Below are 12,295 nucleotides of genomic sequence, written 5' to 3' on the forward strand. Positions count from 1 at the left end.
TTAGCCTTTCAAACATCCCAAAATAGAAAGAAAACGAGCTATCTTCTTTATGAAGCCTGGTAGGTAAGAGACATGTGAACCCCAGGACACTCGTCTTTATTATAGGCACACCCCACAAATATCCCTACCAAAACTCATATATATGTGAAGATCATTTAAGTCCCTGAAAATAATCTAGGCAAAATTATTCCAAGGGAACAAATGAATTGTCCTGTTTTGTGTTCAATACACAAAAGATCCTTCTGGAAGCATTATAAAGTAGGACATATTGGTAAATCTTGTGATTTAATGCAAATTCACATACACGTGTACATTTCTGACGAAAAGCCTAAAACAGCAACTAACTTGCTTAACTTTCTCAGCAACACTTTCAACCACAAATCAAGAGAATTACCTTAACGAGGTGTTTGTTAGAAGGGATATAGGAGGTGGAATAGGGATAAAAAAACAGGAGATAAGTTATCTCGTGTTTGTTTGGGAGATAGAAGAGTGAGACGAGTGAGGGATAAGCTTCTTATCCCTCAAATCCTATACCCAGGAGGGGGGTGGTATAAGGAGGTGGGATAAGCTCCTACGATTTTAATAGGATGGAAAAGTCCATTTTATCCCTCAAATTAATGTTATGTAGTTTAAATAGGGTTAAAATAGTAAAATGTATTATTTTATCCCTATCCATATCCCACATACCAAACATTGAATAATAATTCATGACTATCATATTTTTATCCTTATCCCAACCATTTATCCTTATCCCTATCCTAACCTTTATCCCTATCCCTATCCCAATAGAATACCAAACGTCCCGTAAAAGATCTTCTCATCTTGAATTAAAAACATTAGAAGAAACTTGAAAGACAACCTAATATCAACAGATTAATACATAATTACGTTTATTATAATTAGATCTATCGCACACCTAAACTTGTTAATTTTGAACATTCGACATTCTTATTTGCAATTTAGCAGATTTCAGAGCTTATATGACACCTCAAAATCAAACTTTCATGTCACATGTTCAAAATTGACAATTTTAACTCGCAAAGAAATTAATAAGTATCAGAAACAAAATACAAGGTGTTTGAACAATGTAAATGGGTCACAACATTCCAAATATGAGCAAATTAATTCATTGAGGTGTGAGATATAACAATCACACAGACAATCACAGGCTTTAATTTTTTTTTTATTTTTTATGTTGTACACACAAGCATGAGGTTTTTCTCCTAAAAAAAAGACTAAAGAAAGCTGTATAAGACTCACACAGTCGAAAAACTGCTGCTACTCAAATTCTTCTTGCTGCTGCTGTGTCTGCTCATGTTGCTCTCCTTGCCAAACCCAAACAATGTCTTGGAGAGCAGGTCTTATACCATCTTTCAATATCTTTTGATATTCCATTGTGTCTCCACTACATTTCTTCACCTCCACCAAATGAAAATTTGGTGTAACTTCAAATATTTCAGCATCTATACACAATGGACCTTTTCTACCTTCATTTACTCCCTCCATTTTCAATAATCCTGCATCTTTCTTCATGATCTTCAACTTTTGACGCTTCGCAACGTCTTCCAATTTAGTTATGATAACTGAGGCAGGTTGCACGGATGTAAATCTTGCTTCTCTCATTTGAGCATTGTCGTCGAATAACCCGGATAGATCAAACCCAGCTGAAAGAGAAATTATATCAAAAGCATTTAACTTGGGAGGTTCAACAGACTCCTGTTTTGTCTCAGGTGATGCATTGTTATTCTCAGAAGGACCAGAACCATTCCTTTCCAGAGAGTTTACACCCTGTCTTGCTGCTGTTTCAGATTTGTGCAGTTTTGAGTTGAGTCCTTTTCTAAACCAAGCCGTTTCCTTTATCTTATCTATGGAAATCCTAGTTTGGGGGTGTGGATCCAACATCTTTAACAACAGCCTCCGAACTTCTTGTGAAAACCAATTAGGACATTTGAATTCAGCTCTGCCAATTTTCCTGTACATCTCCATCAAGTTTGAATCATGAAATGGCAAATAACCTGCAAGAAGCACATATAAAACCACCCCACAAGACCATGTATCAGCTTTGGCTCCATCATAGCCTTTTCTGTTGATAACTTCAGGAGCAACATATGCTGGTGTCCCACAAGTTGTATGAAGTAGTCCGTCTTGTCTTTTGGTTTCAGCAAGAGCACTTAGCCCGAAATCAGTTATCTTTAAATCCTCGTTCTCATCCAACAACAGGTTTTCGGGTTTTATATCTCGATGATAAACACCTCTGCTGTGGCAGAAATCAACTGCATTAATGAGCTGCTGGAAATACTTGCGCGCAGGATCTTCCCTTAGCCTTCCTTTGGAAATTTTGTTAAAGAGTTCGCCTCCTTTACAATATTCCATTATGAAGTAAATCTTACTTTTGGTGGCCATGACCTCAAATAACTGCACAATATTCGGGTGTCTAACAATTCTCATCACAGATATTTCTCTTTTGATCTGATCAACAAGCCCTACCCTCAAAATCTTTTCTTTGTCAATAACTTTTATGGCCACACTTTGATTGGTACTGATACTCCTTGCATAATATACCTTCGCAAAGGTGCCTTGGCCGAGCAATCTCCCTATCTCGTACTTTTGCGTCACGACACTTGGTTTATTTTCCATTTCAATCCAAAAAAAGCTAATTCACCCCGCTATATGTAAACCACGGAGAGGTAAACACAGTAGAAGCAATTCAACCGTCTTCACAAAGATCATGCATCAATACAGCAGGAAATGTATAACTAGTAGTAGGCTCATAGTTAATAGAAACTTTCAAAGATGAAATACAATTCGCAAATCCAATCTCATCAAGAATGGAATAAGACAGGTCTAGCAAAGCCACAACCTTATGAAATGAAGAGACAGACCTCTGAACATTCAAGCACATCATGCAGCATTCCCCTGAGTTCCCCCTTTTATTGAGATTATCAAGAATGCTGGAACAACTTCAGAAGAATATGAGTAGAATTACCATAAACTGTATTATAACCTGAAAGTAGCAAAAAAGTTACATTAATAAAACTCCAAATTCAGTATTTCATTCACAATTTTGCAAGTATTGATGTATCATTTAGCTACTTAAGCTTTCCCTAAAACCACACTTGCATGTTCCTTGTACGATACAAAGGCATATGCAATTGTGCATCTCCCACGAAGTTGCTTCCTCAAGATTGCGTATTCACCCAAAACAATCAGAATACAAAACTTAGACGCTAAAACATTTAAAATCTTCCATAACCAAACAGAAGACAGCTATATCAATCTGATGGTTCATCATCAACGATATCAATAATCTAATTCCAATAGCAAAATAAGAACTAAGGCCCCAAAAAAGGGAATTCGAAACCAAACGTTTACGCACAGCTAATTACTAATCCGCACTCAAACTGATAAACCAATAAGCTTATCATCAGCTCATGTACCACCGATTATACAATTTCTTGATATCGCCCATCTTAATAACACAAAATTCGGGAAATTACCTTGTTCCGGCGACAATCGCAGTTGATTTGAGTGGATCGAAGACGGAAATGGAGAAGATGACCGTACAATTAGGCAACGTTTTGAAATAAAAGTGGGTGGGAGTAAGAGTTAAGGAAAATTCCGATAACTTTCCGTTGTATTTCCGGATTCCAGGTTTTCAATGTCTGATGTCGAAGACAATACAATACCTGAAGAAGAGGTCCAAGTTCAAACGATATAAACGCATGGCATTTACTATCATGTGTGAGTCCTCATTATAATAATCATAAGCTCTCTTCCTTTTTCTAATTTGACCCGTGCGATGTAAGCCACGTAGGGGAGTATTTACTTGGATATTCTGATCTGATATGGAAAAGTAGCTGAATTTTTAGTTGGTTGACGGTTCAGTCTTCTGAAAGTTAGTTTTTTTCACGTGACTCTGTATATTTAATTTTTTTAATTTTAGGTCGGTAACCAAAAATCAAATTTGATGAGTTAACTTTCCTTTTTTAAAGAAACGTTTGATCTATTATTACGTTTTTTTTTGTAACGTCTATTATTACGTTTAAAGTAGGTTACACAATGCTGAGAGGTATCTTCTCAGTTTTTTTGAAATTATGTTTCTTTTGAGAGAAAAAAAGGAAAAACTGATTTGTTATTAAGAAATAGAATCGTTACATAAAGAGTGAATAGAAAAAGCACCATTATATTAGAAAGGGACTATCGAGCAACAATATGAGCTGCCATGGAAAATAAATCGCACACAAATATATTGTCTAAGGTAAAGAAGGTCCGTAACAACCTCGTCAAACTACGATAAATATTGTTTCTTAAACTGGAGGCTATCAATAATTATTTTAGCATCACACTCATTAGGTGTTTGTTTACCTACTTTTCCCCTCTTGTTTGCCTTTTCATTTTAAAAGACAGAGTTTTAGGTGTTTGGTTAGACATCTCATGTTTGTCTTTTACGGCTGAAAAGTAGCTTTTTACAAAAGCAAAGAATATCTGCTTTTTAGAAAAACAGCATTTTCCAAAAGCAAACAGTAAATAGGAACATCAACCAACAAACACGAACAGTAAACAGGAAGTAGCCAAACGGACCTTCAAACATACATTGTGAAGGTTCATTAAGGCCTTATGAACCGTGTTTTGGCAGGCGATGAACTCACCTTCTGTGTTTCTGATAATAGCTCATGGCCCATAGTTCAGTTCGTGGATAAGCAAAGTCGTATCTATAATGCATTTTAGAGATTCTAGAGTCGGTCTGTTCCAATTATTGCAACGACCAGCAACCACATCCCTCACAATATTGTTAACCTGCTGACAAGCTTCCAGATTTCTAGAAACCGAACAAAGTGTTGCACCGCTACATTAAGAGGCATAACTGTACTACTCCATATCTGACTGTTGTGCGGTTGCCAAATCGTCCATAGAATTACATCGGCCTAACTAACTTCATCACGAGTTTCTCCTCAGCTCCACTAAAGAAATCCTTTATTAATATCAACATCTTCGAATAAAATGAAAGTTTATACCTGAGTTTTGCCAAGCCGAGGTTGCTCAAGGACAATTGATAAACAAATGGTAATCATTCTCCTCACAAGTGCTACATAACAAACAACAAGAAGGAATACTAAACCTCCTCAAAAGTAATCATGACCTAGTAGGGATGCATTCCCAGCGAAACTTCTAGAGAAAAGATTTTATTTTAGGTGGGATAAAAAAGGGACCAAATGATCTTCCACCCCTCATCCATAGTACCAAGCACTCAGTTACTCTCTAAGATCTTATAACATGACTTTAAGGGGTCGATATCATCTCTAGTATGATGCCAAATTAACTTATCCAATGACCCGAGACAATCATATTAAGAATGGACTAAGCTTCATGATGGTTAAAATAAGAGAGACAGTTCCCTGAACCCAAACTCTCGATCCTGGAACAAAAAACTCTCCAACCCTCCTATCCTCTAGTCAACCATACACTCAGAGGTAATCATGAACGTACGAGAGCTTTGGAGCCAATGATCCCAAATATGAATTGAAAAACCATCGGCAATCCTCCAATGAAGGCTAAGAAGAACATTTATGGAGCATCACACACTCCTCCAAACAAAACTAGGGATGTTGCATAATTTGGAAGAAAATAAAGTATGGATTGGGTAGTATTTAACTTTAAAGACCTTACTAACCAACAACTGCGGTTGATGAATGAACTTCATGAGAAGAGAGAGATTAAATTCATAGAGATCTATGAACCCTAAACCACATTGGTCTTTTTTATAGCAAAGAGAAACCAACTGAACTAGTGAATATTCTTCTTCCCCTCTTTTTTCATACCCCACCAAAATGAATTTATCATTTTTAATATTCTTCTTCCCCTCTTTTTTCATACCCCACCAAAATGAATTTATCCTTTTTTTTGGAGATAATCACATGTAGACTTAGGGAGCAAGAAAGCGCATATACAAAAAGTAGGAAAGGCATGAGTCACTAACTTGAGCAACACCTCCTTCCCAGTCCAAGACAGAAATCTGTAGCTCTAGTGACCAAATTAATAGCTTGCCTATACACCAACTCATACACTGATAGAATATGAGAAATAACTTTACTATCAGTGACCGAGGCATCAAAGAAAAGGAAGATATCATCAACAAAGAAAAGGTGGGACACAGACAGGGCAGTTTAAGCAATTTTACATCCATCCTACAAAATGTCCACATCAGCCTGATCAAATGGATGTTAAGGTTGTTTTTCTCAATGGAGAATTGAAAGAAGAAATTTACATGCAACATCCCGCAGATTTCGTTCAAAAAGGCAACGAACAAAAAGTTTGCAAATTGAACAAATCAATCTATATATGGCCTCAAATAGTATTTAAGAAAATAATGTTGGGGTTTGGTGTCCTATAGTCAATTGTTACAGGATACAAACTTAATGTAAATGAATTGTTCTTTATATCATTTGTTTTAACGAGATATATGTTTTATAACTATATAAAGGCAATCCCTTTTAAGCACTATATAAAGTCTAATAAAAGGAAATCCGTAAGTTTGTTTAAAGTGATTATAAAGTGTTCATACAAGCATGAAGTGAGACAAAACTTTATAATAAACTAATAAACTTAAAACCACCCCAAGTCAAGTGATATGTTTAGGATTGATATATCACTATTGAGACTTGTATGTAACAATGTCTTCTGTCCGACAGAAAGCTTATCCCACAAGCTTCATATATATAGATATCTGGACAGTTACATAGATCCGATGAAACGTCGTTCATTAGGATTGGGGATCCGATTTGAGATAACAGGATGGGTAGATTCATCCTTGTCACATGTTCATCTCATTGGTATTAATAGGTATAAGTAATCCTCAGACTCAAAGGAATGTTAATTGGTCATCCTGAATTACTGAATGTGAGACTTTGATCCTGTGGTCCCACGATCCTTAACAGAGATGACTCTGGGGTGTGAACTGCAAAGGTTGGGTGTCACAGGAAGTAATGTCAGGAGAGTTATACATTGGATTGAGCATTTATCACTCCCGATTAATGGGAGATATATCCAAGGATCGCTTGTGAAAGACTCGACTCTAAATCCTTGCAAGGTGATAGCTTAAGAGTAGAAATACAGATTTCACTTAACCTATCTATTTGAGTTGACTCGGCATGTACAAGTAAAATGAACGTCTCGTTATATGTGACTTGACATCACCCATAGTCATAAGATTCAGTTCAAGGATATAGTTGATAAAGGATCGAATTATACTGTAACTAATACGGAATGGTTAACGACAGAATCAACCTGTCTTCTTAACGGACTCTGGGGGAATGATTACAGACTTGCCTATAACATACTCAGTACATCATTCCGTTATGCAAGGATTAAATATAATTCTTGAAGAAATTAATTTAATAGTTGCATACGGCCAGAAGTAGTAAGAACCTAATGGATCACACATAAGACTTGGAACCAAAAGAGAGATGGATATGATTAATAGATGGAAGCCCAATTGAGCCCAGTAAGGCCCATTTATATAGAGGGGGCCGAAATTTATATATAGTAAATAAGGAATTATTTTAATTCCATTAATCCTAATTTGATTAGGTTTGTGAATTAAATTAATTAAGAGATAATTAACTTAGGAGTTTTAATTAGATTAATATACTCCTATTATTATCCAATTAGGTTATTTATTATTATCCTAAATGTATTTGATATATTATAAGATAATAATTAGGAATCCTATTCCGAATGGAATTCCTATTAAGTAACCTATTCCTATCTAACTAGGGTTTAGATACAAGCGACTATATATACCCCTCCCTATGAGAATTTCGAAAAAAAGCTAATCCCCTCCCCTTATTGTGATTTTCGAAACCTACATTAAGTAAGAGAGAGTGAATTCGCATCCCCTAGTTCGTGGACAAGAATTCATACGGCTTCCGTCAATTGATTAATCTCATCCATCTCTTTTTCTCTTTGATCTTGTGTTGGTTAATTAGAGGCAATCTAATTTGGTTGCATCTCATAAGGGTTGATTCCATCTTAACCTCACCGTGTTATACTTTGTGGTTGGAATCTCGGAGAAGATTTGTGGGCGCTTCTTTAACAACGGTAGATTGTTCATCGAAAGGTATTCCTTCTTATCCCTCTTTATATGAAATAACGATTAACGGATCCTATGGTTAAAAGGAAGTAGGCTAAAATTTTTATATTTCCGCTGCCATACCTTAGCCTTAATTTCCTTAAGTGGTATCAGAGCCATCGTTAAATCCGTTATTTCATATATGAAAATTTAGAAGTTTTCAATAGGATTGAATAAATATTTATGATTGGGATTAATTAACAAATTGTTTGATTAATTAATTCTAAAGATAAATAAATTTTAGTTAATTGTTAATTAAAATTGATTATGCGTATGTTCCTAATTATTTCGGTTGATAATCATTGTAACAAAATCTATTAGTTTTATAGTTAGGTTAATAAAATTAGTTTTATTAATTCTAAATGATAAAACGGAAATCTATTGTAGTTTTTCCTATTTCTGAAATCGTTTTTAAATATGATATATATGTATATATTTTATAAAAAAAAATATAAATACGACAGCGGCTCGGGTCGCGCCTCACAGCGCGACCAGCCGCGTGCGCAGCCGCGGGGCTGCTGCCAAACGGCAGCAGCCCAGTTTCGGGCCCCCGGCCCGAATCCCACTTGATTTTAATTGTTAAAATCGGCTTGAATATAATTTATATATATATATATATATATATATATATATATATATATATATGTTTCGGAAATTAATAGTTTTCTGTTTTGATTATCGAATGAAAATTCGTTTAAAAGTTTGTTTTTACCAAGTTGTAAATCAAAGTGTTAAATGAATTGAAATCAAAATAATTGGGACATGCATAATCGACGTTTTATATGGTTATATTAATCTAAGGATTAATATAAAGATACGAAACGATTAGAAGTAAAATTGGATGAAAGTTAATTTGACGAGTTAATGTGATTAACCTAAATATTACATAAGCCGGTTATGTAATCAACGAATTAAATTTATTTAATTGAGTCTATGCATGTTTGGAGTTATGGACATATTTGGACCCTCTTTTAGTCTTTTGGTATTTTTGAAATAGGGCCTGCGCGTCCTGCCTTTCTACTATCCATTGTAATTTCTCCTCTCATCTGATTCCCTTCAATTCAATTGAAGTTTTCTTATAGTAGTATAGAAATTAATATGTAATTTCAAGGCGCCATGGAGAAGACGGAGGACCTAAAGAGAAATATGTAATAGTTAGTATTTCCTTAGGTTTGGCCTTTTATTCCGTCTCTGGCTCGACGGAATAATTTAGATGATATGTCCATAACGCCAATGTATGTGAATGTATGTATGTATGATGTATGCTAAAGCAAATCAAGACTAAGTTAGATTATGAGACTTAAATAAAATCCCTCGTTAAAAAGTTAAGTAAATAAGCAAGTTATTAAAACCGGTTGCCCCTCCCTAATATTATAATTCAGCCGGCAGTACTGGGGGCCTTTGGGTTGTTGAGCAAACTCAAGCTCGGGGTCTTATGGTAACACCTGAATTATCGAAAGTTATTCTTTCATGAATATGAGGTAATACTTAAATTAGATTATGATAATTGGATGAGCAAACTCATGTTGTCATAAACTAATGGGCAATATGGTTGGGATTAATGTGAATAACATATTAGTTACTAATGTGGTTAGTAACCCAATAACCTAGGAGTCACATTCGAGATGTGATTGATTACATGAATCTACCTAACAAATGAGACTAGCTTGTTGAGCAAACTCAAGGCGAAATCTCAGGAGTTAGGATCCTAGCTCACTAAAGGATTTGTGAAATTCTTCGAATTAATATGGAGGGCTATTAATTTTGCAAAATAGTGGGAGCAATCTGAAATAAATTAAAAGGCCTATAATTTTAGATTGTTATACTTTAAAGCAAATGAATGACATACGTCTACTCTTTCTCACTCTCAGGTTTTGTTTAAACACACACTCTTAAAATCATGACTAACACCGATCTGCGTTACATCCTTACCGATAACAAATTGAATGGTTCAAACTTCACCGACTGGTTTCGTAACCTCAAAATTGTTTTGAAGTTCGAAAGGAAAGGGTATGTACTTGATACACCGATACCCCCTTACCCAATGGATGATGCTCCCTACCAAGAGTTTTATGCTTACTTGAAGCATAAAGCTTATGATGATCAAGTAGGGGACATCATACTTGCATCATTGACACCGGAGGTTAAAAGGCAACTACATTCAGATATGGATGCCTCTTCCATGGTCAAGCACCTTAAAGAGCTATTTGTGAAAGAAACTCGGTGCGAGCGCTTCGAAATAACCAAAGAGTTATATAAAAGCAAGATGCAGGAGGGCACATCTGTGATGGTACATTGTGCCAAGATGATCAGCCTCATAACCAAGTTTTCTAGTATTGGAGATGCGATGGACCATGAACTAAGTGAAAACTTACTTCTACAGTCCCTCCCTGAGAGCTACTCACAGTTCGTCATGAACTATCAGATGAGTGGCTTGCAAACCTCTCTCGTAGAGCTTGCACATATGCTCGAGTCAGTCGAGCCCATTATAAAAGAAAACAAGGAAATGTTGGCCCTTGCTATTGAAGGATCGAGAAAAAGGAAAGGGGTCGCTCCCGATCCAAACCATCTTGATAAATGCAAGGGGGGCTGTGCTCACCGAAACAAAGAGAAAGGAACAAAAGAAGCCCAAAGGAAAGTGCTACTATTGTGGTGACTTAGGGCATTGGAAGAGGGATTGCATGGAGTACCTAACCTTCCACGAGAAGGAATATAACGGTGCTTCAGCATCTGGTATGTTTTATATTGAAATAAATACAGTTTCATTGTCTGAATCTTGGGTACTTGATACCGGATGTGGATCTCATATTTGTACAAATATGCAGGAGCTAAAACAGACTAAGGAACTAAAGAAAGGAAGCATAAACTTGCGAGTTGGAAATGGAGCAAGAGTTGCCGCTCTCGCAATTGGAGATTATACTTTACCTTTGCCCTCTGGGCTTGTAATAGAATTAAGGAATTGTTTATACGTTCCTGAGATGTCTCGTAACATTATTTCTATTAGCCGTCTTGTTGACGACGGTTTTCATATTTCAATAAAGAACAATAGTTGCAATTTTTATAAAGATTCGATCTTTTATTTCTCAGGAATATCACAAAATGGGATTTATGTGTTAGATGATAAAACTCCTGTTTTTGCAATTGATACCAAAAGACATAAGATAGATAATTCAACTTACTTGTGGCATTGTCGTTTAGGCCATATAAACAAGAGACGCATGCTAAAGCTACATTCAGATGGTCTTATAGATCCAATCGATTCCGAATCATTGGAAACATGCGAATCATGTTTAAAAGGTAAAATGACAAAGACACCCTTTAGCAATAAAGGTGAGCGTGTATCAGACACTCTAGGACTCATTTATTCAGATGTATGTGGTCCTATGTCAGTCCAAGCAAGAGGAGGATTCAGATACTTCATTAGCTTCATAGATGACCATACTCGATATGGCTATATCTACTTGATGAGGCACAAATCAGAAGCCTTTGACAAGTTCAAATGCTTCAAGAATGAAGTGGAAAATCAATTAGGAAAGAAAATACAGACGCTTCGATCTGATCGAGGTGGCGAATATCTTTCTGATGATTTTCTGAATTATCTAACTGAATGTGGGATATGCTCACAATGGACACCTCCCTATACACCACAACACAATGGTGTATCCGAGAGGAGAAACCATACCCTATTAGATATGGTACGATCCATGATGAGCATGGCCTTACTTCCAAAGACGTTCTGGGGCTATGCCTTAGAAACTGCCCTCTTCACCCTGAACCGAGTACCAACTAAATCCGCTAGTTCCACACCATATGAATTGTTCGTTGGTAGGAAACCCGTGTTCTCGTTTATGCGGGTATGGGGTTGTTCAGCGTATGTCAAATGCATTGCGTCCCACAAACTAGATTCTAAATCTGATAAATGTTTCTTCATTGGATATCCCAGGGAAACCATAGGGTATTACTTCTATCATCCAGATGATCAGAAAGTAATAGTATCCAAACACGCAACCTTCTTAGAGAAAGAGTTTCTCGAAGAAACGCAAAAGGGAAGCGTGATTGAACTCGACGAAGTTCAAGAGGAAGAAACACCGACTGAAACAACAGAAGCGGTTGAGGTACCCGAAGAAGTCCCATTAGATGAGACTCCCAGTTAGATATGGTTTTCTA

At 36.2% G+C, this 12,295-nt stretch overlaps 1 protein-coding gene across 1 annotated transcript; it reads right to left on the minus strand.

The window, feature by feature from the left end:
* Positions 1 to 1,054: 1,054 nt before the first annotated feature.
* LOC136235527 (CBL-interacting serine/threonine-protein kinase 10) lies at positions 1,055 to 3,780 on the minus strand. The gene is made up of 2 exons (XM_066025241.1): positions 3,498 to 3,780; positions 1,055 to 3,004 (listed from the first exon to the last, which is right to left on the minus strand). The coding sequence occupies exon 2, from the start codon at positions 2,635 to 2,637 to the stop codon at positions 1,279 to 1,281; it is 1,359 nt and encodes a 452-aa protein (XP_065881313.1). The 5' UTR covers positions 2,638 to 3,004; positions 3,498 to 3,780; the 3' UTR covers positions 1,055 to 1,278.
* Positions 3,781 to 12,295: the final 8,515 nt, after the last annotated feature.

The sequence above is a fragment of the Euphorbia lathyris genome, chromosome 7 (assembly GCF_963576675.1).
Source record: "Euphorbia lathyris chromosome 7, ddEupLath1.1, whole genome shotgun sequence".
Taxonomy (NCBI): Eukaryota; Viridiplantae; Streptophyta; class Magnoliopsida; order Malpighiales; family Euphorbiaceae; genus Euphorbia; species Euphorbia lathyris.

What these genes read in the sequence shown, in the direction of transcription:
- LOC136235527 (XM_066025241.1), bottom strand. Translation starts at nt 2,637, where the DNA reads ATGGAAAATAAACCAAGTGTCGTGACGCAAAAGTACGAGATAGGGAGA.